The sequence below is a fragment of the Colias croceus genome, chromosome 5, assembly GCF_905220415.1.
Source record: "Colias croceus chromosome 5, ilColCroc2.1".
Lineage (NCBI taxonomy): Eukaryota > Metazoa > Arthropoda > Insecta > Lepidoptera > Pieridae > Colias > Colias croceus.
In genome coordinates this window covers 9,550,501-9,575,617 of record NC_059541.1, presented here as the reverse complement: position 1 = coordinate 9,575,617, position 25,117 = coordinate 9,550,501, and the positions used below count along the sequence as shown (strand labels likewise).

The 25,117-nt window shown below is 31.7% G+C and overlaps 1 protein-coding gene and 1 long non-coding RNA gene across 5 annotated transcripts; one reads left to right on the top strand and one right to left on the bottom strand.

Moving 5' to 3' along the window:
* Positions 1-12,142: 12,142 nt before the first annotated feature.
* On the bottom strand, positions 12,143-17,338 carry LOC123691651. Its single transcript, XR_006751437.1, has 2 exons — positions 16,935-17,338; positions 12,143-12,389 (listed from the first exon to the last, which is right to left on the bottom strand). It is a non-coding gene; the product is annotated as an uncharacterized LOC123691651 (long non-coding RNA).
* A 683-nt stretch (positions 17,339-18,021) lies between these two features.
* On the top strand, positions 18,022-23,805 carry LOC123691650 (tenascin-like). Of its 4 annotated transcripts, XM_045636152.1 has the most exons (9): positions 18,022-18,152; positions 19,515-19,651; positions 20,404-20,545; positions 20,702-20,848; positions 21,029-21,157; positions 21,533-21,688; positions 22,264-22,401; positions 22,722-22,856; positions 23,506-23,805. In XM_045636152.1, exons 1-9 carry the CDS (start codon positions 18,074-18,076, stop codon positions 23,619-23,621), a joined length of 1,179 nt encoding a protein of 392 aa, XP_045492108.1. In that variant the 5' UTR covers positions 18,022-18,073; the 3' UTR covers positions 23,622-23,805. The 4 variants fall into 4 exon arrangements, with proteins under 4 accessions (XP_045492108.1, XP_045492111.1, XP_045492110.1 ...); XM_045636155.1 differs by lacking the exon at positions 20,702-20,848; XM_045636154.1 differs by lacking the exon at positions 22,264-22,401.
* The last annotated feature ends 1,312 nt before the right edge of the window (positions 23,806-25,117 follow it).

The window sequence follows — 25,117 nt, the reverse complement described above, 5'->3', positions numbered from 1 at the left end:
TAAGCTACTAAATAAATATGTTAAATGTACTATTTGATTTTATTCATCTTAATTCATTTGTTATAGGGGTTTCTGAAAGCACAGTACACAGGATAGTGGAGCAAGGGAGTAAAAATGAAGGAGAATATCTACAAAAAATAAATAAAAATATGTAGTTTTCAAATCACCTTGTTTTTTTTACCTGACGGACCCAGAAGGAGCGTAATGTGTTTGAGCCTTAGGTTTGAGCTGTATGTATGTATGTTTGTTTGTTCGTATGTTTGATTCTATGTGCGCCTCTGCAGTCTAAATGGCTTGACCGATTTCTATAAACTAATTCCAAATACATTTAAGTAAAATTTGACCTAGGTAGGTCATTTAAAATACTAATGTATTTTTGTCTTAAATTTACACGATGATGAATGAAACAACTTTAAATCGCGGTATTTATTACTTTTTATTTTTTTGATTTTTATTCTATAGTATCAAGATTGCTTGCGTCGCAGTATCAGTGTTGCTATATGAGCGACGGTGGCGCCCTCATTTTTTGTCATCTCTTTTGTGTCGCACTGTATAAGTCATTTTATTGTCTATATATAAAAAATATAAAGTAGTACGTGATTGAACATTTAATCTTTAAACTATAAAACGAGGATACAAATTGCATTACCTTGACATTTCATAAGCTGTATGCATCCGTAGAATTTTATAACTGCTATCGAAAGTTGCAGTGGCACAGAACATATAAGATTTGCAAGCGCTTAACATACTATGAAAGTTTTACAGCAAAACGCGCCAAGAGATTATTTTCACTATACTAAGCTCCATACTTGATGTATTTACCGCATACAAAATCATATTTATGCAAATTTAAAGTACACCGTCCACTGTGAAAATACTGTTTATGTTTTTGAATATTATCCTTCTGAATAAACGTAGAGCTAAGTCTGCAAGAGCTCAATTTAAAATATGCTCGCTTAAATGCAAAAATTTGCATTTTTTAAAATATAACTTCATTTACGTTTCATCTTTAAGGCGGGAACAACCCCTTTAAATTTTTGCTTTCTTTTTATACCGCTGAAATTAGTGATGAAAGCGAGGAGGTTGTATTAAATAAAATACATTTATAATTTTTTGACACTGGCAATCAAGCTGCGGCATTTAAATAGGTCAGAATATTAACAAAACAAAATTGTCAGTTTTCTACGCTCCTCTGCTTTCTCTGAATTTAATTGGGTTCTATAGCTAACTCAAACAAAAAGTTTTTGAATAATTATGATAAACTTGAATTTTGCTATTGTTCGATAGATAGGTACTGCTCAGAATGCAAAATAACTTTGATTATTATAAAATATTCCTTCATAACAGGATAAAAAAGTTTTACTGATGCAATGTTGGCTGTACTGTATCCAGTATAAAGCGTTTTCTCTTAATTAGCTGCAACTTACGATGCTGTTCGTATTACTAGTGTGTTTACTTAAGCTTTTTCTATCCTGCTTGTTTTTTTATGTATAAAAATATACCATAATTACAAATTGAAAATTATTTGATTAAATGAAAATTGTTCCAATACTTTTGTAGGAATAAAAGTCATGTTAATTACATCACTATTATTTTTGGTTCGTTAGATTTGCTTCCATTGATGATTGCTTTATTAGGATTGGGAATTAGATGGTAACTTATAGGTATTTTCAAAATCTAGCGAAAATAGACCTTATTAACTAATCCAATACAAAATATCAGCAATAATAATTATTTTTGTTTGAATGTTCAAACTGGATACCTTAGTAGAAGCGGCTATGGGCAAACAATCCTGGCTCGAATACACCGGCTGTTGACGAACTTAAATTGTGTTTCCGAACCGAGTGTTTGCCTTCCAAATGAAACTACGACTAGATGGGAAACGAATATACTAAATATTTGATTGTAAGAGCTGCTTTTTGTTTCCTTTCAGTGTTATTAAACTGGAATGTTCTAGATAGAAGACAATATATATACAAATACGTTTACACACTGTATCGGGACATAGATCTAAGGAAACTTATTACAAATTAGGTTTTCCAGGATTTATTTCTTTAATGGCAACAAAATTTAAATTTTAGATCTCGGATTTGATTGGTTACTCCCCTAGTTAGAAGACATTTATTCTAATTTTACTTTATTAATAAAGAAAACAAAATTTTACCCTTTTTCTAACATAATTTCGTGATGAACTTATATGAGGTTTGTTATCAATAACACAATCGTTTTATTTAATTGTCTATACAAAGTTATTATCATTGAAGACGGTTTTGAATTCGATTATCGCAAAATTGAGGAATTGTCGATCCATTATCGTTTACGGAACGTAGTTAGTTTTCCATTAATATTGAAAGGAAACTGGCGTCTGCAAATTACTATTATAATATTCATTATTATATCCACTATTTGTGAATTGGACACAGATGATAATATATCATAAGTACTTATTTTTATAAAACAATTAATTATTACTAGTAGGTATTTTAGGAATAAAAATTAATCATTAACATTTCAGCTGCAACCACTTTTTGTTATAAGCCAAACTATATGATACCTAGATATTTATTGGGTCCATGATGATACTAAGGCTTTACATTTCCAGTAGGTATTATATTTTGCACCTACATGCACCTACATTCCTTACACACACGCACAACTAAACACATACAAATATGTATACACTCGTACCAGCTAAAAACAAACACACACTCGTACACACACATTCACGCTTATGTACCGGTATAATAAAAAATTTTCACGTATATGTCACCAGTCACAGTAAATACCTCGAATACTGTACATACTATAATATAACAGCGTACAAACTCAGACTAATGAAGTGGGTATAACGTATGTTAAGTCTGAATACCAATTCATATCACAATATATCTCCTGGAATAATAACGTCTTCAGGCGGTACCAACCAACGAAATTAAAGGGCGTACACCTTAGTAGCTGTACGAATATAAAAAAGAAAAAAATTATACCTCGTTCACGACACAACATAATATCACGAGTAAACACAATAACATGATAAGGAAAATTCAAGTGAATGACTCTAAGGCATTTTCATTATTATTGTTATATTAAGTTCACAAATAAATAGACGTCAAATTTCTCAACATTTATATATTACAATCATTTCAGAAAGCCCAATAAATAACCTTCGACCTTGACTCGGAATGATATTGATTTACTTTTACATTTGTGAATTCTTCGTTGTTATGTGAAACGTGAAATTAAATTATTTACACCCTCACATCAAAAGTCTGAGACCGACGACAAGTCTCGTTTTGTTTATTTTCACGAGATTACATCTTTCATAATGCAAATAACCCTCGTTTCGTACGGACAGCTAATGTAAATGATGCAAAAATAGTAATAAACATTATGCTATGTTTGTGTTGATAATATTTTTTATTTACCTTAAGTAACGTAGCGTATTCATGGTGATGAGTTTTGGAATGAGCTCTCTCGTCCGCTGATTTTATGGGTGCAAAACATGTTCTTCCAAATGTAATTAGGTGTAAAAACCCTTTGAAGTTGACACTCACATTTTATATCTTCAAATTAACATTCTTGAATAAAGTAAGAGAAATTGCGTACTGAAATATTAAAAGAAGGTTTTGAGCTCGTTACTTAAAATATGTTACAGATTTTAGCAGGCTTTATAAATATTTAAATAGTGGTTTATTCAAATTGCTCCTCGTAAATAGCAATTTCTATTTAGCTCCTCGTAAACACGTGGCAGACTTTTTCCAATACACCTAAGTTGAAAACTGTAACTATTCCTTATGGAATTATCTTGATGTAATATATTAGAACATATTATATGCCAATAGAAGTAACGTATAACATAGTGGAGTATGGGGAAGTTACATTTAAGATGTGTATTTTCTGATCAATTTTTTCTTTATGTAATTTAGATCAGACTTCTCTACTCTACTAGATCGAGACAAGTTTTAAAAATCCCCACTGGGAATTGAACACAGGACTCTCTGGTTCTACGCTCACGCATTAACCTCTCCACATATAAGTGGAGAATTATCCTGTTAAGTATTTGCTTATATAACCCTTTAAATGAAACAATAAATGAACAATATTTACGCCGAATCCTAAACCCTCAGTAAACTCCACTAAAGCCACTCGCTAAAAGAACATTAACTTAAAACTATAACGGACAGTTCGCCACTAAACCGTCCTTTGGCTCAGCAAGCTGATAAATTAACCCCCTCCCCGTCCCCTTATCCTCACAGATATTGTTTTCTTCAACCGCCACTTAGAAAAATTACTTTGTTCCCATTAAATGAAAAGAAGATTCAATATAGTTGCTTCGCTGCAAGATTCACGTTTTTACTGCAATCTTATAACTCTTTTGCTACGCTTCTGTGTTTCATTTCAAAAGGTATCGTTTCAGCATTTTATTATTGTCATATGAAAAGGCAGTCTGTTTTTATGTACATAGTTATAACAAGGAATCCTTACACGTGTATCTGTGAATTTTATCACATCCGTTTTTCTCGGAAATTATTTGTACAATTCATGCACAGTAACTCGATACATACTTTCGTCAAATAAATCTTGATTTGTTTTATATATGAAGTTATCATTAAACAGCAATAATAATCGTTACAGGAATGTTTCCTGTAAAATTGTTATTAAAGAACGGATGAAAAAATGGTCGAGTTCAATTTCGAAAATTCGTAAAAGGTTCATAGGTACCTACTGTTTTTTTTTCGGTAGCTACAGAATGTAAACCTGATTGTTACCGTCATACAATGTTTTCCTCCCATGAATAAAATCATTCCAAATATTTGTTCATTTCAATTCAATTTCGACAGCAAATAGCCGTTTATTTTCTCAAAACAATCAACTACAATAAACTTTCAGAGCGTTGCGACTGAAATAGAGAAAGATTTAATCAGCAACTATCGTTTCCCTTCATCATATCGCGATCCCTTGTAAATAGCAAATATTTGTTACATGACATAATCCGTCTGTCAACATACATTTTGTGGAACCCCCGACACAGCCCTTAAGTATGTAGGCGTTTGAAATCTGAATGATATTGCTCGTATCCGGAGATATATAGTCGACAATCGAGACAAATTGCACAACGCACTTACCGTGATACGTGTAGCGTTTCAGGTGGGTCAGAATTGGGTGTAATGTGGATGTGGCACGGGAGAGGAATATATTACCGACTTATATACAGTAATGTAAGGAGCTGATGGAATCCTGCTGGAATCTTAACAAACCTGTTAGTACATCGAATTAGAAACTATCGATTTGGTTTAGCACTCATCAGGGGTAATTCAGTTAAAGTTCTTGGTGAGAGGTATTGGCTTCTGTTTTAGTAAATAAATGAATTGCTTTTTAAGTACACTGTAAAGATTTAAGAATAGATCTGTTCAATTCATAGGAGAAAATCAAATTGAAATATGACAAAAATAATATTGATTTAATAAAATATTTTTTTTTTTAATTATCTTTGTATCATAATGATTTCATTACAAAGTGCCTCGCGTTTTGGCGATGCGATGTTTGATTGTAAATATAATTATCATCATGTTTTACTTTTAAATTAAATAACATATTATTATTTCTAATTACGTTGTTTTCTAGATGATAGATGTATATGCTAAAATATAAATGAGTCTGCAAAATAATTATATTATCACAATGGCTATACAATTTCTGGTAAGAAATGTACCTAGGTATCGAAGAGTGGCGTTCGGTACTTCCCCAGTGTGGCTAAATCCAGGTCATGCAGTCACAAACATATTTTTTAATTGGTGTGTTCTAATCTTGTTCATAAAAAGTCCCGAGTATCTGTACCTTACGGTTTTAAAGCAAATTCAAATATTTTTAAATATATTGTGTGGTTAACCTCATATTATAATTTATATTTGTACTATAAAAAGTTCTTATCATTTTTATTTCGAACTCACGTTGAGAGGACGTTTTCGTTACGAACATAAACAAAACAATTGTTTTTGATTCCCATTCCTTAACTGATAGTTACCTACATAATAATTAAAACATATTATTTTTGTATTTTACATAGTCAAATCACTCCTGACTACGTTGCATACACAGGTTGCATATTAAAATGGACACTCAAAAATACTGAAAGGTTACTTTTCCTTTTAAATATGTATCTTTTAGAATCTTTTAAATGAAAATAAATTCCGAATATAATTTTAAAAATCAAAACTAAAAAACAAATGTTAAAAATAAATACAATCAATTGCGAACACGTTCGCATTACATTCATATCTTTTTTAATCTGTGTAAATTGGAGCCATCATAAAGATTGCTCCAATTTTAAAGATTAATTTACACAACGATATTAAATGAAATTCTGTAAAGTAATTTGCAGTTGTGGTGTTTGTGGTTACTACCACTTTCAATAATGTGATTTATTATAATAGACTAGCTTACCGCCCGCGGCTTCGCCCGCTTTCTCTAAAATGATTTGAGATTTAAACTATCCTATCTCTCAAGTTGGATCGAACTGCACATGGTGTGCGAATTTTATTATAATCGGTTAAGTGGTTTAGGAGTATATTGAGGACAAACATTGTGACACGAGATTTATATATATTAAGATATGTTTTACCATAAAAATTAAATAAAAATCATCACTTCTTTATACATTCATAAAAAGGTTTCGTGTGACACTTTATTTATGTTGACAGAATTAAGAAAAGCGTAAAACTCCATAAGTATAATATATTAATTATTATTAAAAGGAAGAGGAAAAAAGTTATGGTATCTTATTATGAGTTGTCTCTAATTACTCGTAAAATTATATCAAAAATATATAGGTAATATTTCTTACATTGAAAACACTTCTGGTCTAATTTCAATAACTTCAAAGTAAATGCGTTGTTACAAAGTACCTAGTGCTCTTTAATAAACATTTCAATAATATTCTTATCATTGAAGTATTTCCAAGTACAACAAAAGCACATAATGTTCAGACACACATCTCTGCTTTAGCAGCTATAAAGTTCATATTTGCGTGAGTAACAAATAGATTTATCTACTTGCAATTCAGTAAAAGAGAAATTGACTCCGGGTATTCCCTCTACATCCAATATTTATACACTCGTCTTGCAGCGGGTTGGAAGCACTATACACCGAAGTTATGAATAAATCGCAATTCATTACTCCTTTTGTAGGAATACATGTCTCACATTTCTTCTCAAATCGAGCAATGTATGGATGGGTTGTGAAATAATTGCTGAACAAATTTGTGTAGTTCGGTCGTGGTGCACGTCATAAGGCAATGCATGAGAGTATGGAAGGTGTATAAATAACTCAATCTGGGCCGTCATTTTATAGAATTCAATTGGTTTTCAACATGAAGACATACCTGGTAGTAATATTTGTTGTCATCTCTTTTGTGGCGGCGCTAGAAGCTGAGGACGTTTCCAGTTAGTTCAATTATATTCTAATTTCTAATATTTATTTTTCATTATTTAAACCGCATCAAGTTTACTTCTAGATTTCGCTGGATGAAGCTTTAACGTGAAAGTGGTATCACTTAAAGTTACATATATATATATTTACTTGCCATCCAAGAAATTCCTAATTTCAAGTAAACTTCGCAAACATGCCAATTCAATGGATTGGTGGTTTATTTTATTTACACAGCAGCAGGTTCCGATTTACTTTACATTTTCAAATTAGATAAGTTTGACCTAACTTCTCATCTCAGAATCAGAATATATATGTACTACCTATTTACAAGTAGATCCTTTACTTTTATCTTCTTCATTAACTACAAAATACATTTTTCTTAACAGGTCCCCACCTGATCGCGAAGCGGCAGATAAATAAGCCCCAGACGATATTCGTGAAGCCCCCGCCTGGATGCATATTTTACGAATGCATTGCTCAGTGCAGACAGCGCGGACATCGGAGTGGTGGATACTGTACCATTAATGGATGTGTCTGTTTGCGATAGTTTCTTGTGTTAATGTAGAAAACTAAGTTTAAATATGTGTGTTAAATTATTTCAATATCATGTTTGTCGTCCATATTTTAAGTTAGGCTCTTTGTTAATCTACTACACATGGTACACATGTTATGATGTTAGATAGGGAAGTAATTTAATTATGATTAATTGATTAGATTTATTACGTCAATAAAAAGTCACCTAATGAAAGTGTTCAATCGTTGTTTTTTTACCATTTTAAATTATAACTTATTATACGCTATAATAACGATTCATAATAATTAAAATTATTGTTTAATAAATATCTACTTGCATTTCAGTTATATTATATACTCTTCGTTATAGTTGGTGATAGTGGTGAATAAATCTTCTACATTTCAATTTTAATGAATAAAAGCGACGTACAATTTTAAATGTACCTATTTAGTACCTATGGCTTGTTAATAAAGCTACCTCCTGTTTCAACTCTTAAAATAACAACTGTTCAGCACTGACAACAGAATCAAAAAGAAAATTTATACGAAAACGTATATTTGTCCCAGAAAAACACGCAAAGAAAACTGACTACAGGAAAAACGCAAATACAGACACTCAACTTTTATATAGCTGTATGCCTCAGCAATCGACACCCCTGCCAGTTATAAGAACGTCACCTTCCTTGACAGTATTGACAAAATGTCGCTTGTTATCGCTTCGTTTAGTTATTTTCCGCACAAAGACTACTAGGTCTACTCCGAAGTTATTCATAATGAGCCACTCGCAATAATTAATAGGCTTGCTGCCATTTAACGAAGTGAACTCCCCGAAGACTCAGAAGATATTTCTCGCCCTTTGAAATATTTCCAAAGGATATTTTTCGATATTGATTATTCTCTCGACGGTCGCTTTGTAGCACGTCTCGTTAGAGAGCTTGTAATTATTGTCCGCAAAATAGAAAATATTCGAGTTGCCAACAACAAAGATATTATATTGAATAAAGGGAACAGCTCCTATCCGGCCATGTCAACACTGGCTGGCTAATATTTTTATGTTTTATTTATGTATATAGAAATTTAGTTGTTTGTGTTCATCGTAAAAAAGTGATAATCTAATAATGACGATTAACACTTATTGAGTATTGGGGACTTAATTTTCCAAAATAAAGAAAATCTGACACGCGTAGGTAGTTAATATGAAACCACATCCATATTAAACCAGTCAATTTGATAGCGTAGATAACATGAATAGTCTGAGGTTAAACAATAAAAATCTTTGCACGGTAAAGTGGTTCTAATGCCTTTGTAATATGATATAAAATAGGCTGCCGTTTGCTAAATACATTGCCCGAAAGTCGCAACTACAAAAGTAAGAATTGGGATGTAACTGCCAAGTCGCTTTGGCTCGAGGCGAGTCGACCCTAAATTAAGTATCCAGTTTGGTATTCAGTAGTTATCAGAATATCAACGAGTTACGTTGATATTCTGATAAGGTGTGTTAGACTAACCCTAGTGCTTATCACTTGATCGCTTGTTCTTACGAAGTGCTTAATGAAAGATAAAGGTCGAAAATAATATGTACGTTCTGTTGATTTTGAAACAGAAAGGTGGCTAGGCTTAAAATATCGATAGTAACTTTTTTGTGTATTCGAAATCTATAAAAATAGATCTAGGATTACTTATTAGTATAGTACCTAGTTGCTATCTTTTTATTGTATTCAGTCTTTCCTCTGTCATTTCTAAAGTAAACACGTATGTAGCACCTATTTATAGATTTAAATGTTTTTGCCTTATGATAATAAGGTAATACAAACCAAAATATTTCATGTAAAATGTTGCCAAGACTACACTATAGGAGTTGTACTATTAAAAAGTTATCAGATCTCGTGTAGAGCCAACCTTATCCGGCTTGTAGAGACACGGCTTAACTGTACAGGTAAATTAGCTTGGAGAAATTTTTGCATATGTAGTGGTGTGTATATTACTCAGATCTTAGAGCGCGTTTCCACTATATCGTTCAGGCCTATACAAAAATGTTTCGATATCCTAACATTACTATTTAATTTTATACTTATTCCTAGCAAAACTTTTGTTTTCAATAAAAACAACTTTTAATTTGAAAGAAAATGGTTTTGACTTTATAAAAAAAATATATCATTCAATTTCACGTCCTTGAGCAAACGACAAGGCGACTACCGTGAAACAATAAAATATTGTGTCCATTATAATTTGTTTCATAATTAATATTTGACCATAATAATTACGAAACAAAACAAATAAATAAATCGTCACTTGATAGTGGAAAGTGGAAAAACGCACAAAACCAGAATAAACCAGTTTACGCTGTCCGCAGGTGCCAGATGCAGTTGTTTGGTACCGTTAGAACATAAAGCACACATTTCATTCAAAAATTATAATTATTATGTACGTAGTTTAATTGATAAAGGAGAATGACCACGGGTGGTATCGGTAAAATTTGAGTTGTGCCACGTATTCGTGATATTGTTAATTCCTATTTGTATTTATAATGATCATATGTATCACTATTAAGTCTTAATTATACCGAATAAATAGAAATAATATTAAAAGTTTGTGTTTTGAAACATGTATGACCACGTATGGAATCGGTAAAATACTAATTGTGTCACGTGTTCGTGATACCTATACCTATATATATATAATAAAAACTAAAAATAAAATGTTGTTTTATTTTATTTGCTGACCATACACTACTACAAACGCAAAAATTTCTCCAAGCTAATTTACCTGTACAGGCCTCAATTTAACAAACTCTACACCTTAGTTAAAATGTGTGGCTTGGTCCTTTCGCGACGTAAACAGGCAAGGAGTTATTTTTTCTTCCTTTCTTGCCTAGAGCTAGAGCCAGCTAGAGCATATAGATTGTATTCCAACGATGCTGTTCGTACAACTCATATTTAATTTGTTCAAAGTTTATATTGAATTTTAAACTTATTTTTAAAGAAAAAGAAGAATAAGTACGTATATCTTAAATACATATAAAAATATTTTATTTTGACATGTTTTTGTTATGTTCAAATAAGAAGTAATAGCGCCGACGACGAAATTGCTTTTTCAGCGTTAAACTTATTAATAATGGAGGAATAATTCCGGGGTCAGAATGTATTCATAGGAAATTTTATCTTATTCTACCAAAATAAAAAAAAATAATAAGTGCGTAGTTTATGAATTCTAATTGAAAAACAAAATGCCTTTATTTCATGTTTATATTTTCTATTGTTTTTAACGCCTTTCTCTTTAATGGCCAGAATAACACCAACGACATCTTAAAACTATACTTAATTAAAATAAACGAATACTGAATACAAGTATAACACAATTATGCACATTGAATTTCGTTAATGGACTTTTTAAAAGCATTCTCCACAACTTCAATCCTCTGAGTGTAACATAATTCTATTTAATAAGTGGTATTCTTGCTTAACAATATAATGGGTACAAATTTATAAAATTATTTTCTTTGTATTAGGTACTAGCGGTCCGCCCCGGCTTCGCCCGTGGTACATATTAACGTTTTCTCTACATAAGAACCATCCTCGTACTTCAAGGAATATAATAAAAAAAGAATTATCGAAATCGGTTCAGCCGTTCTCGAGTTATGGAATTACAACGAAAAGTGGCATTGATTTTTATATATTAGATTATTTTTAATACTGCTATCAGCTGTTGCCCGCAACTTCACTCGCGAATACAAAATAAATTTTGTAGTAAAATAAGCTAGTGTTATTAAATCGTTCCGTTGCGACGTGAAAGACAAACAAACACAGATTCGCACACATACTCTAGTAATGAAATAAGGATATTCCTTCTATTAAAGGCTTATTAAAGGTGAAAATGACATCACATAACTAATAAAAAGATATAAAAAATAAATAGAGATAATATCATCGTCCTGAAAAAGTTCTATAAAATGCTCTGTGTTGTTTTGAAATAACAGAAACACAAACAAACAAAACATTGATTTATATAATTTTTTGGCTACCAATTTTAAAGGGCTCTACTTTTATACATTAATTGACGTAGGTACTACTTATCAAATGTTTAATAACATTTAAAAATCATTGACACAAATCAAACCATAACAAATAATACTTCAATTTATGGTTCTTTATTAGTAAGGGAAATAAATATGTGGCTTCTTTACTTAAAATGAAACATTGTATAAATTGTAGGAACCATAATATTATTGTTTAATGTTTTAATATCTGTATACCGTATATACTTTGGCTATCTTTCTTCTGGAAATATATCAAAGATTACATCACGAATAGCTCATAAATTTTAAGGTCCAACACCTCTATCGCAGGAACATTTGCCATTCCTGCAAACTCCCGTGCTCCTGCCCCTTGTGTTGCAGTAGAGGCCACAGTCCGTTCTGCATGAAGCCTTGATCATCCTTCCTTGGCTCACTGGAATTCATATTTTAAGTATTATAATTTATCTGATAAAAATTATAAATTATTTTTAAAGAAAGTAAAATATTATTTTTATGGCGTTGAGAGTAAAATTTAAAGGTTTTTTGTTTGTATTTGTTTGTAAGACGATTATTGGTATCTTTAAATCTTACCAAAGAAGTTTCACTTCTGACACGTGTGCTCGGCACACACACTCTTTTTTTTAAATGTAATTGACGTGAAGATATTAAACAAATATACATGATGAAAAATATTTAAATCGAAAAAATTCGATCGCGAGGCGGGATTCGTAAAGCATTTGATTGGTATAAAACTAAATAAATAAATAATATACATTTCGGTAGGATACCAGACAAACTGAAATATAAATAATAAAAACTAGCTTGCGCATTTACAAAAAAGTTTGGAAAATCCAAAAGTGCACGCCTCATAATCTCATCCTTTACAATAAAATTGATTATTTATAAAGGTGTATATAATATAAGTATGTAGATACACTTGTTCTCATGTGCCAATGCTCTTGTACTGTCTCAAAACAGTTGGAAAAGTAAAGAAAGCGGTACCGTAATAATTGAGCTATTTTTCTTGTGGCCCCACCTAGATGTGAAACTGCGCAGGTTTAAGGGACTGACTACCAACTTATTTTTTTAAACCTTGGCTTATAGTATAAAGAATCGAGTTTATAATGGTGAATTTTGAGTACACTATAAATATAAAAAAAGTCGATATTTTTTTGTTTATTTAATAACAATTAAACCACATCGAATCAGACCCTGAAAAATGAAAGGGTTCTATTCCTGAGCATACTTAAGCGTAAGAGAAAAAAAAAGACTCGATTAGTAAAGTATTTCGGTCGCTATCGTGTTAACAAGAAAATCCTCCGCACATACAGACACACGGACGTCCAAGACAGAACTTTATTAAACTGTTTTTTAACTAGTTTAAATAACAAAAATGACATCAAAAATATCATGAATGTTAAAAATAGTGTTTTTTCTTAATATGTGTGTGTATGTATTATCTTACAAGTGCAATGTATGATACATAAAGACATTTTAAGTTTGAAAAATCAGATGTTTTGCGCGAAGTGACAGTAGTACCCACCTCAACGCTTCACTTATGAGGCGTGCAATATAGTGTACACAACCTGGCAAAGTTCAAAATAATAACAGGAAATTTATATATTTTGCACCAAACTGCACAACTCCAACTAAACGAAACAACAAAAGCCCTTATCACTTATAATGAAAAGTTATTCACCATCGTACTCTCGATAAACATTGTTAAAGCGGATATGTAAGATAATCTTTTTGGTAGCGTACCGGAAAACTGTTTGTTTGTTTTGTGTTATATTACAAAAATAGCGTGTTTTCTTTTACTCGGAAGTAATATAACTCTAAGATTATTTCTCACGAGTATAAACTTCTTTTTGTTAAGTCTTAGTTACAAACAGCGTCACACAGTGATTTATTGTACCAATCGAAAAGGTAATAATTTGATTAAACCAAACTAATATAAATAAACAACTCGCAAATAACATTCAAACGACATTCAGACAACAGAAATAATTGTTCCAGATCTATCATAATAATTGATTAATATAAATAAAATAAATCGAACTCAATCTCACCTATCATAAGAATACACACAAATATTTTATCCATTTATAAAAATAAAGTCCCATGATGTACTACGTAGGTACCTAGTCTAAGTAATGCTTTTACAGGTTAATCAAAATCCAATAATGATTCTTATAGACCGGGAGATATTGACACAAAATTTCGAGTCATTTGTAACAGGATGGCGGTTCTACAGGGGTCTTAGTACGCAATGACAAAAAGAAAAATGATGGTGTGAACGCTGGTACCGGCGGCTTAGTCGCGTGGGCGTTAGTCGAACTCATCGGAAAAATAGCGAAAGTCAAAAGATTTGTAACACAAAAATTTTAGAATTTACCGATAGCCCATAAAAAAGAAGTAGGCGGTAGTGTCATGCCATACTTTTCCGGTGTGACTTACAGCCCGCCATACCGACGCGATTGTGTTGATTTAAAAAAAACAATTCAACCATTTGTACCAGGTTAACTTTTGCACAGGTAACCATCGTCGTGCAGCCGTCGTGCAGCCAGTGAACTAAGTAAGTAGTTTTGTTTCGTAGAAAAATCCCGTACGTATACGCTTAAATTTATTCATTTAGTTATTGACTTTTCTTTAATTAAGTATCTTTTAAAAAGCTGAGACGAATCAGTTGTAAAAACTTGTTCCAATTCTTATTATGGCCTAATTTTACATAATATTGGTTTGAGCTGTTTACTAAGTAGGTATGCTAATAATTTTGCGACCTAATTCGAGGTAAACAAATATTCAATTTGTATGAAATGACGTTAACTTAAAAACATTTTATTATTTTCATGGTAGGTAAAGCGTGAAAAGAGAGAAACCTTTTCACGGGTAAAATTATTACATAATAATATATTATATACCAGCTGTGCCCCGCGGTTTTACCCCCATTGCTCCGCTCCTATTGGTCCTATCGCGATCGTGATGATAAATAGCCTTGCGCGATAAATGGACTATTTAACAGTGAAATATTTTTTCCAATCGTAACCGTGGTTCCTGAGATTGTCGCGTTCATGCAAACAAACTCTTCAGCTTTATAATATTCGTATACATTATAATTATACATTTATTGAAAATAATCACTAAACCGCCAACAAGCTTAACAATACACAAATGTACGATATCTTTAAAATTACATTTACATAATCGCATTTCCCACAAACCATGAATCACAACAGCTTTCACATTAACAAAATATGAACAGCAACAAATATTAATGATGAATCGCGTCGATATGCCATTACTGCTCGTAAGCGATAATTGTTGGACTGGAAACAAACATTTAATACACATTAGCTAATTACGTCGCTATGTTCGTGCCCTGAATTCTAATAGAATTGTTGAATTGGACCTACATTTTACTCGCTATTTTGCTAAATATACAATACAATTATTTACAATTTATTTTAATTTAATTTGAACGTTGAAAGAACGCTTGGACCATAGGACCATAGTAGGACTCTACATACGTATACATATTGCAAACGATTGCATTTAGTTTTTTTCCTGTTATTGTTTTGTTTCAAATTTATTATCTACTAGTGGTCCGCCCCGGCTTCGCCCGTGGTACATATTTCGCAATTAAAGGTAGCCTATGTCCTTTCTCGGATATCAAAATATCTCTATACCAAATTTAATGCAAATTGGTTCAGTAGTTTAGGCGTGATTGAGTAACAGACAGACAGACAGAGTTACTTTCGGATTTATAATATTAATATGGATATAAAATATTATGGCTAGCATGAATGATAACCAAGGTGACGTTTTTAATAATCAGATGTACCATTATAAAAATAAAAATAGCATATTTTTTATTATTTCTAGTTGTTATCAACTCATAATTATTAGGTACTCTTTCAACTTTATGACTTGTTTCAGCTCCAAGTTCAGCTCATTCACTTTAATCATGTAGATTTACCATAGACATTAAAGAAATTTCGTTTCAATATTTTACAACGAATTTTAGCATTCAAAAAAATGAATGCGAAATTAAATCGAGCACTAAGTGCATAATTTCACTTTTCAGCCTTCTTAGGACATTGCATTGAAATCGGGTCACTCGCAATAGTCTTTTATCATATTATTTTTTAACAAAAACATATTTGTTTTGTCTAAAAAGAATAAGAACACTTATCTATACACAAATAAGAAATAGGACAAGTCCTTCAAACAAATATATCGGGGGCAAAGTCTTAAAAATTACGCATAATTTTCCCCAAGGGTTAAATGCTGTCGTGCAGTTTTTGATCGTAAAATCTATTTTGTCGAGTGTGAGAGCCATAAATATGACATATTGGGTCTGTTAAAGACGACCGATTTTATCCATCGCTCAATAAATAATACGCTAATATATAAATGGAATGAAGGAAGGAAAACATTTAATAAAAATGCGTTGAGTCACCGCTTTATTCCGAGCTACGGGTTTTATTGTGACTAAGTATATTGATATGATGGGTGTAGGTATAACATGCCTTTTTTAAATATTAATGCAATGACAATGCATCCTTTATTCGATTTTTATATTCTTATCGCTCTCTTGTGCTATAGCCAGAAGGTAATTGCCGAATATTATTCTATTTTCGATAATAAGGTATTTTAAGATCTTGCGGGCAACAAATGTTTTATCTCGTACGAAGATAAACTGAACTCTTAAATATTAATTCGTAAACAGGTTAATAAGTATCGTCAAAATATATTGTGATGTGTGATAAATAGGTAGCTTAATTGTAGATACATTAAAAAAGAAAGAATAAATAAAAGCAAAAAAGATTTATATACTCTTACACAAACAATTAATGAAAATATACATGACTAGATGAAAATATAATGATCCTAAACACGTATCTCGTAATATTATTATATTGAAATAATATTATTCATAATATAAAAACCATATCATTTATTTATTAAAAATATTTACCTGTTAATGCACAAATCACAATCAAAATGAAGAAAAAAAGTCTCGTGAACGAAGCCATGTTGCAAACCACAATACCTACTTTTATTTTGTAAACTTATTTATTTATAAAACAATTTTCTTTTCATTTTACACCAGTAATTGTTTTTAACTGATGCATGTTGCCTTATCAATAATACGAGAATTATTCACAGTACGTCACGATTTATTGACTATATATTGATAAGACTGTTATTATGCAGTGATTCGTTTTTAATGACTTTGAAAATTTATTTTCGCGCCATCTTGTAGACACTTTAAGAATTAATATAATTAAGTATCTGTAACTTGACAAATAAACTACTGAAACAACTCATTAGGGGGTAAAATCGCCCTAAAATAAAATACCATCTAAATAATGAGTTGTTTTGATAGTATTATATAGTTAATTATTGAAAGTAAAAATTAATATATACTAAGTACTTATGATTGTAATATAATATACCCATCATATTATGATATTTTAAGTAGGTAGGTACCATAGATTATTAGAATTAAATACATATCTTGGAATTATAAACGTACTAAATATGACATTATTTGTAACTATAGAATTAATTCACGAACATCAATTAAGTACTAATTTTTTTGTTTATATAATATATAATCTGTATACGAATGTAATGTAAATAGAGGAGAACTTAATAATATCTTTCCAAATAAACTTTCTTGATTCTAACGTGTGAGTTAAGGTGTAGCTGACATACAATTCGCTGTTGCTGCGTTTCGCTCTATTGTTTCATATTATGCTTCTTTTTGTTTAAATTTTAATAAGTGAACAAACAAATTTAAATCAATTAGTTAAGACCAGGATAACCAGACGAACGAACACGTCAACGAGTCAGAAATTTAATAACCACGACTCTAGGTAGTAGGTATTACAGAATACAGATACGGTATAACAAAACCTACCATTATCAGTTTTTCTTATCTAATTATCCGGTGCTTCCTTCTCCAGGAACACTTCAATATAATAATAACAAACAACACAATGTCTATGATTCATTTAAGCATCAGGTTAAGTCCCGAACGAATGCTATATAAAGTTCCTGTACATTTATAATGTCTCAGTTCTTCCTGTCGAGTGTCGCGCATTTATTAGAATGGCTACTTCCAGTGTTTATTTTTTGTTTTTGTTCTTATACACCGTTAATGGATACGTGACTGTGAATATCTATGAAGGTTTGTACTGTAACTAGAAAGTAAGGAAGTGGCTATTTTCTTGGGTAGCTTAAAAATTACACGATATATAATTTAAGAGAGATTTTTCTAATGTATCTGTATTTGGTAATATCAAAAATAATAAAGAACTAATAGTATGAGAAATTAACCAGTCATCATAATATATTCGTAGGTGGGGGAATAAAAAAAACAACGAAAAATGTAAATCACTGCAAATATGACATATGTAGAGACTTCTGTCAACAACTTGTCTACCACGGTGGAAGCTGTGTTGACGACCATTGCAAATGTGACTTTCAAGGTTCCAAAAGTAATATTTATTACTGTTATGTAACAATTAAATTGTTCAACCTCATCTCACTCACATACAGAATAAATAACAAATCGCTTTTGTAATAATGTATTAAAAAACGTCATTAGCGTACTTATAACAAAACCCATTTTGTTAATTAATAAATATACATATAATTAACTTATTGTTTATTAAGTTCAATTAACTCTAAAATAAAAACCTATTATGTGCTCTATCAGTAAATAAAGGTGTCCTATATCAACAATTAATAATAATTAGACCATTTAAATTGGTCAGGGTTTTCAAACCAACAACGGGTTTCCGTTATTATCATGTTACTATTATGCATATAATTATATCAAGTGATGAAAACGCCTATTTATATTCGTTTCCATTCTTGGAGCATTTTTTAAATTTTTAGCATCATCAAAAGTGGTCACATATAGCGCCTATTGGTAGGTAGTAGCGACTAGCTTGATGTTAAATATAAGATAGCATTTATCGATTAATTCGAATATGTAGTTGAGATAAACTCATTCAAACAATCGAGCTCTGCAAGTATTAAGGAAAATTGATACTAGTTATCATAAAGTTAGAATAATCAATAGAAACACTAACATAAACCAAGAAAAAAGACGGGTTGCACTCCGGGAGTGCCGGCAGAAGTGAAAACTTGATTATTAACGTTCAGCATGTTTGATATTTTGGAATGGTATCCGTCTTACGCATGGAATATAAGAGCTAAAATAAATCCGTCTCACGCTTTTTCGATCAGGCCACGTGTCCTGACGCGAGTTTAAGATTTTAAGTATACCCAACGCCGCTAAAGAAGTTTTCACTTCAAAAACATATATGTAGATAAATGTAACGACATGCCTAATAGTTTAACAAAACTGGATGTTCCGTATAACACGTAATTTATTCATATAAATTTATAAAGAATAGAAAAAATTCGATCGAGTCCCGCCTCGTGATCGAATTTTTTCTATTCTTTGTAAATTTATATTTATAAAGCATTTGAATGCCTTAAAACCAAAAATATCAAATTCAATGTAATATTCAATTTATAGATGCAGATGATAATATTAAGAAGGAAGTTGATGCCTGCAACCCAGCGACTTGTATGCAACTTTGTCAGAGGATGGGATACACCAGTGGAGAGTGTATTGACGACAGATGTCAATGCGATAAACTTCTTGCTGACTATAATAGTATGTATATGAAATTGGTTTGTGTTGGTTACGAGGGGTCTTGTTCAAGAGTAGGTGTTGCCATATAATTATTTTGTTAGTAATTGTTGAGGAATAATTTAAAAAATAAGATTATAAATGTGAAAAAAACTCGACTGATCATTTATGAAGCCTATGCAACTACCACAATTCCGATAACTGCAACGACATCTCATAAATCAAAAGCTGGCTTGGCTTGGCTGTACAGCGTGTCAAAGTAAATATACATACAATCAAAAAAATAATACAAAATTACAAATCCGTTAGAATATTTTCCGAAATGCTTAAAATCTAAAAAAACATCAAACCAAAAATAAATAAAATTACATAAGTAGGTATTATATATAAATACGTGAATCTAAAATTAAATTTCAAAAATAAATAGACAACATAGCAATAAAGAATTTAATCGTAAAAATCCCCTGCACTAACCGTGCCCCTCTCAAGGGAGCAGTATTTGTTAGTGTTGATTACATTCATTGCAATTACGCGTAAGTGTTCATTTATATCGTTAAAGATAAATGGATTATGGTTATGCGTGTTAGTTATAACTAAGAATTAAGTATATTTTACAGAGAAGTTATAAAACATTTTGGAGTATTTTTATGCGTTTAAAAATAAAAAATAATAGCTTAATATATTAGGGTGCTTTTACAGTGTTTGTTATGTTGATGAAGTCGTAACTATTGATCTTAATATTTTATATCTAGAAATTACTATTTATTCCATAGATTTAAATGAACAAACAGCGTTACGCGGCTGCGACTATAGAGCGTGCGACCAAACTTGCCGGCGGCTTGGCTTCCCTGGAGGGGTTTGCGTGGGTGACAAATGCAAATGCGATAATTTCCTCAGCCATGAAATTAGTAAAGGTATTTTTATATTGTTATATCTAACATATACTAGGTTAAGACTAACGCGTCTAATAATGACCACTTTTAATCAATACAAAACTTTTGAAAATTAATTAAACTTCAAAAGTCGTTCTTCTGTAAGTTCAAAATAATTAAATATATAATTAATTATAGATACAGATAAACCTGAAATAAATAGTGATATACATGGCTGTAACTCCCAAGAATGTGATCAACTATGTCGTCGCTTTGGATACCCGGGAGGGATGTGTGTGGAAGACAAATGCAAATGTGGCAATGTCTTTACTGAAGCTGTTGATGGTATATTCTTTTCAAAATTAAATATTATTAGCTTTGGCTAAAAATATAACGTGACACACCCCCATATTGGCATAAGTATTTTGACATTTGATAAGCTAAAATATAGATTTATGTATTGAGAAGCTGTGAAACTGACCATTTATGAAGTGGCAAATGCTTAATACAATTTCCTTATTACAGATGTTCACCAATCTAAGATTCGAAGTTGCAACTACCAGGAATGTAATCAAAGATGTCGCCGGCTTGGATTCCCTGGGGGCGTGTGTGTGAACAATAAATGCAAATGTGACAATTTCGCCTTTGATGAAGGTAATTCTTTCATTATTTTCATCATTCAATTATTATAAGTAGTGTTCTAAAATCTTGCTGTCATATTATGCCGCTATCATTTTCATCGGACTTCAAAAACGAAGAGGTTCTCACATCAACTGTCTTTTTTAAGTTTGTTACCTCTAACTTTTAGACTAGATGAATCGATTTTGAAAATTATTTTATTAATTTGAAAGCTGCGTGCCTCTCCTGTGAATTTAATTAATTTTGGTCAAATTCTGACCATTGAAGACGATTTAGTTTTTTGTAAAAAATTATCTTTGCAATATTTTTAGGAAGTAGGTAGGTATATTAATTTATAATCAATCCTTGCTAACTTTATATATTCAAACTACTGACTTTTTTAATCTAAAGATACTGATGATAATAATGAATCTGGCGAGTTAATAACCTGTATCTACAAAGAATGTGACCAGAGATGTAGAATGCTCGGCTTTCCGGGTGGTGCGTGTGTTGGCGATAAGTGCAAATGTGATATATTATATCAGACTGAAGCACCTGAAATAACTGGTAAGATTTTAAAAGATATAATATGTAATGAACCACATTCACCATTATTAGAAAGGATCTTATTCAGAAGAATTGAAATATAAATAGTATAGTCTTATAAGGGATAATATGACAGCAGCTGGTATAAAGAGTGGAAATTTTCTATAGGCCCTGGAGGGGAAGTGGGTACTTGATATACTGGTGATTGCAAACTTTGCTGAAATGAAACCTTAGATAATAAATAGAATACAATTAAGTAAAGACTTTTGAAAATTCATTTGCCATGCCCGAGAGTCTAACTTACTAAAAATTGTCATCAAAATAAAAAAAACGACGTGTGGCACCCGGGGACTGCCGCGGTAAAGCTATTGCATGCTATGCCTTCAAGCCACACCTCCGCCCGTCAGAGTGGGGAGCGTGAGGTTTTTCGTCACGGAATTTCTCGATTCGGTCCCCGCGCTCAAGGCCCGCGATAGAAGCTATGCAATAGCTTAAAAAAACGTCATCATGAAATTAACTATTCCTTGTAAATGACATAGTCGTACTTAGTAACTACTCCAACCATATAAACACTATTATTCCTCCATCACGTCTAGATTCAGCTAAAATCAATAGTGAATATAGCAGTTGTAATTACCGAGAGTGCGACAGAAGATGCCGCCGTCTCAAATTTCCCGGAGGAGCTTGTGTGAATAACAGATGCAAATGCGACAATTTCCGACTAAGCGTTGATGGTAAATGTAATTCATTTACTTAAGAATCTTCAGAAAAAATTCGTATGCGAAAAAAATTTCAGCAAGGGTTGCCAAGCGAGGGCAAAAATAATTAAATTTAATATTTGTTAAGATCTCAGCTCTCAGTATGTGTCATTATGTAAAGTATTTTCCAATGTAAAATACCAAACCATCAGAAACTTAAATATATTGTAATATCAATTTATTCGCAAATTAAAGTCAAAAAGCATCATTTTCAACTACACGCATTAATCTTTAACTGAATAAATTCGAAAGGCAGTTCCAGTTTCTATGTTTAAACAAGAAACTAAACTCTCTAGATACGACATCAAGCGCGATGGACAACACTCTTGAAGCCATGAAATGTAATTCAACTATGTGTCAAACAACATGCAAATACGAGGGGCTGACCAGTGGTTTATGTATAGAGAACGAATGCTACTGTGATATGGAAGGTAATAAGAATAACAATCTTATAAATGGAATAACATCTATAGGTCTAAGTATTAAGATAACATCGCCAGTCTTATTGCATAGTGATATCCCCAGCGCATTTTCCAACTTGGCTTCCACGGGGTTACCACGCTATGCGTAAGTCGTCTAGGGGGCACAGATCATGGTCTACTTTTATCTGTACTGGGCTATATTTAACCTCTTATGACATTTCAGTTTTCAATTTAGACATCACGCCCGGTTTATTATATCTCTAAGTATGTCTTAAAATAGGTATTGAGATCCATTTTTGTTAAGTGCGGGTAATATGTATTGAATATTTTGTTACGACGCGACGTGCAGTTATTTATAGAATAGGAGAGGAATCTCGAAACTGCAACTAAGGCGCTATATCTAGAATTCCACAAACTTGTCCTATAATACCTGCAGAATTTATTTAACTATTTTATGTACCATTACATTACATAAAATTTAAAACCATTACATTCATTACATTACAGAATATTATTAACATTATTCTAAATCGAACTATTAATCGACCCTGATACTGTGTGGACTGTCAGTAGTTGCCGCGGCCTTATATATATATATATTTATATATTTTAAATTTTTTTTATTTTAAGAATTATTAAACTACATATTTTGTTACAGATGTAGAAGAAAAACCTTCCCTTCGAACCTGTGACGTAATTGCGTGTAATATCATGTGCCAGAGCCTCAATTACATCGGCGGCATGTGCCAGGGTGACGGCTGCATGTGTTATTAATTCCTTACTTTCCAACATAAATAATTCTAAATTGAAATCTGTTTTACGAAGACTTTTTCTATCATCATGTTGAACAAATCAATCAATGTATTATGTACATATCAATTGTTAAATTCGTTATACCTACCTAGTTTTAATTTAATAATAGAAATAAATTGAAATATAATATAATTATACATATATATATTGGATTACGTTATTTGAATGATATTTTATATTTCCTCAATATTTCTCTGGATTACGCACATTATACGGACAGTAACGACTTCATTCCATACCCAAAGTGAACCTTCGAAAAGGTCTCAATAAAACAGCGGACTATTTAAGAGAAAAGTATAAACTGTTCAAATAGCGATGGGACCAGATTCGCAGTTCAATATTAACAAACGTCCAGTGAAAATGACCCGGCCAAGCTGTAATTTTCTATTTACGACCCATAAAAGCATTCATTCCTGCACTTGCTATTGGAAGACCGTTTCCAACGCCTCTAAATTATATATCGCTGAGGAATTTAGTATCGTGAACGTATTTAACCTTTTTACCCTGCCTACGTTTGTCTATTTTTAAAACTTTTGTTTTTGTGTGTATATCTATAAATAGTGCTTAGAGCTTTATTGGGGCTCTATTGTGTATGAACTATTTTATAAAATTTGATTGAAATTAAGTAAAAAACTAAAGTAAGTAGGTATCTTATTATTAATAGTAGGTATTATAAGTAAGCTATATAAACTATATAGTACCTACGCAAATTGTCTTCATTTCTATATTCATCTATGTAGTAATCAAGCTAACTCTCTTTAAAAGACACTACAAAATGTGTTTACTTTAACTCGTTATATTCACATTGTTTCCGCTCGTTCACACACAATAATTAGGTAACCCGTATACAAACGACTTATTCAAAAAGTCGCTCGACAAACGTACGTGACTCATATTAATTTAGCCAAGTTTTAATTAGAGACCCGAATTCAAACCTTCTTACAACTAACTTAATTAACTCCCAAGAACTAACAGTCGCCGGGGTAACTGCGCGTACACAAATTATAATTATCTATACCAACTCTTCACGTTAGACGAAATTAAGTAATAAGCCTACCGAACGTAGTATTCATAGAAATTGCCCATTAAACTTAAGCGAAGTGTATATAGGTAGTTTGAGTAGTTACGATGCTCGCTAGAGGATCTGATTTCAAAGCGGTTATATTGCGATAGTATTTCATGCTTAACAATGAAAAGTTTCACGCAGACAATTACCTAACCTAATTACCTTTTGGGTAGTATTTGATATTTCTACTTACTTATATATTTTAAAGATGAGAAATCGCTGGCGCGGCGGGGTTACAATAGGTACCCGCGGTCTCGCTACTTCAATGATGCGACGGATGACGGAAATCGGAATGCAGTGAAGGAGTCCTTCGGTAGATCACTGGTGGTATCCGTGAAGTCCCACATAACATAGGGTCCTTTTCTTCAGAGCTACATTATGTCGTGAAGTC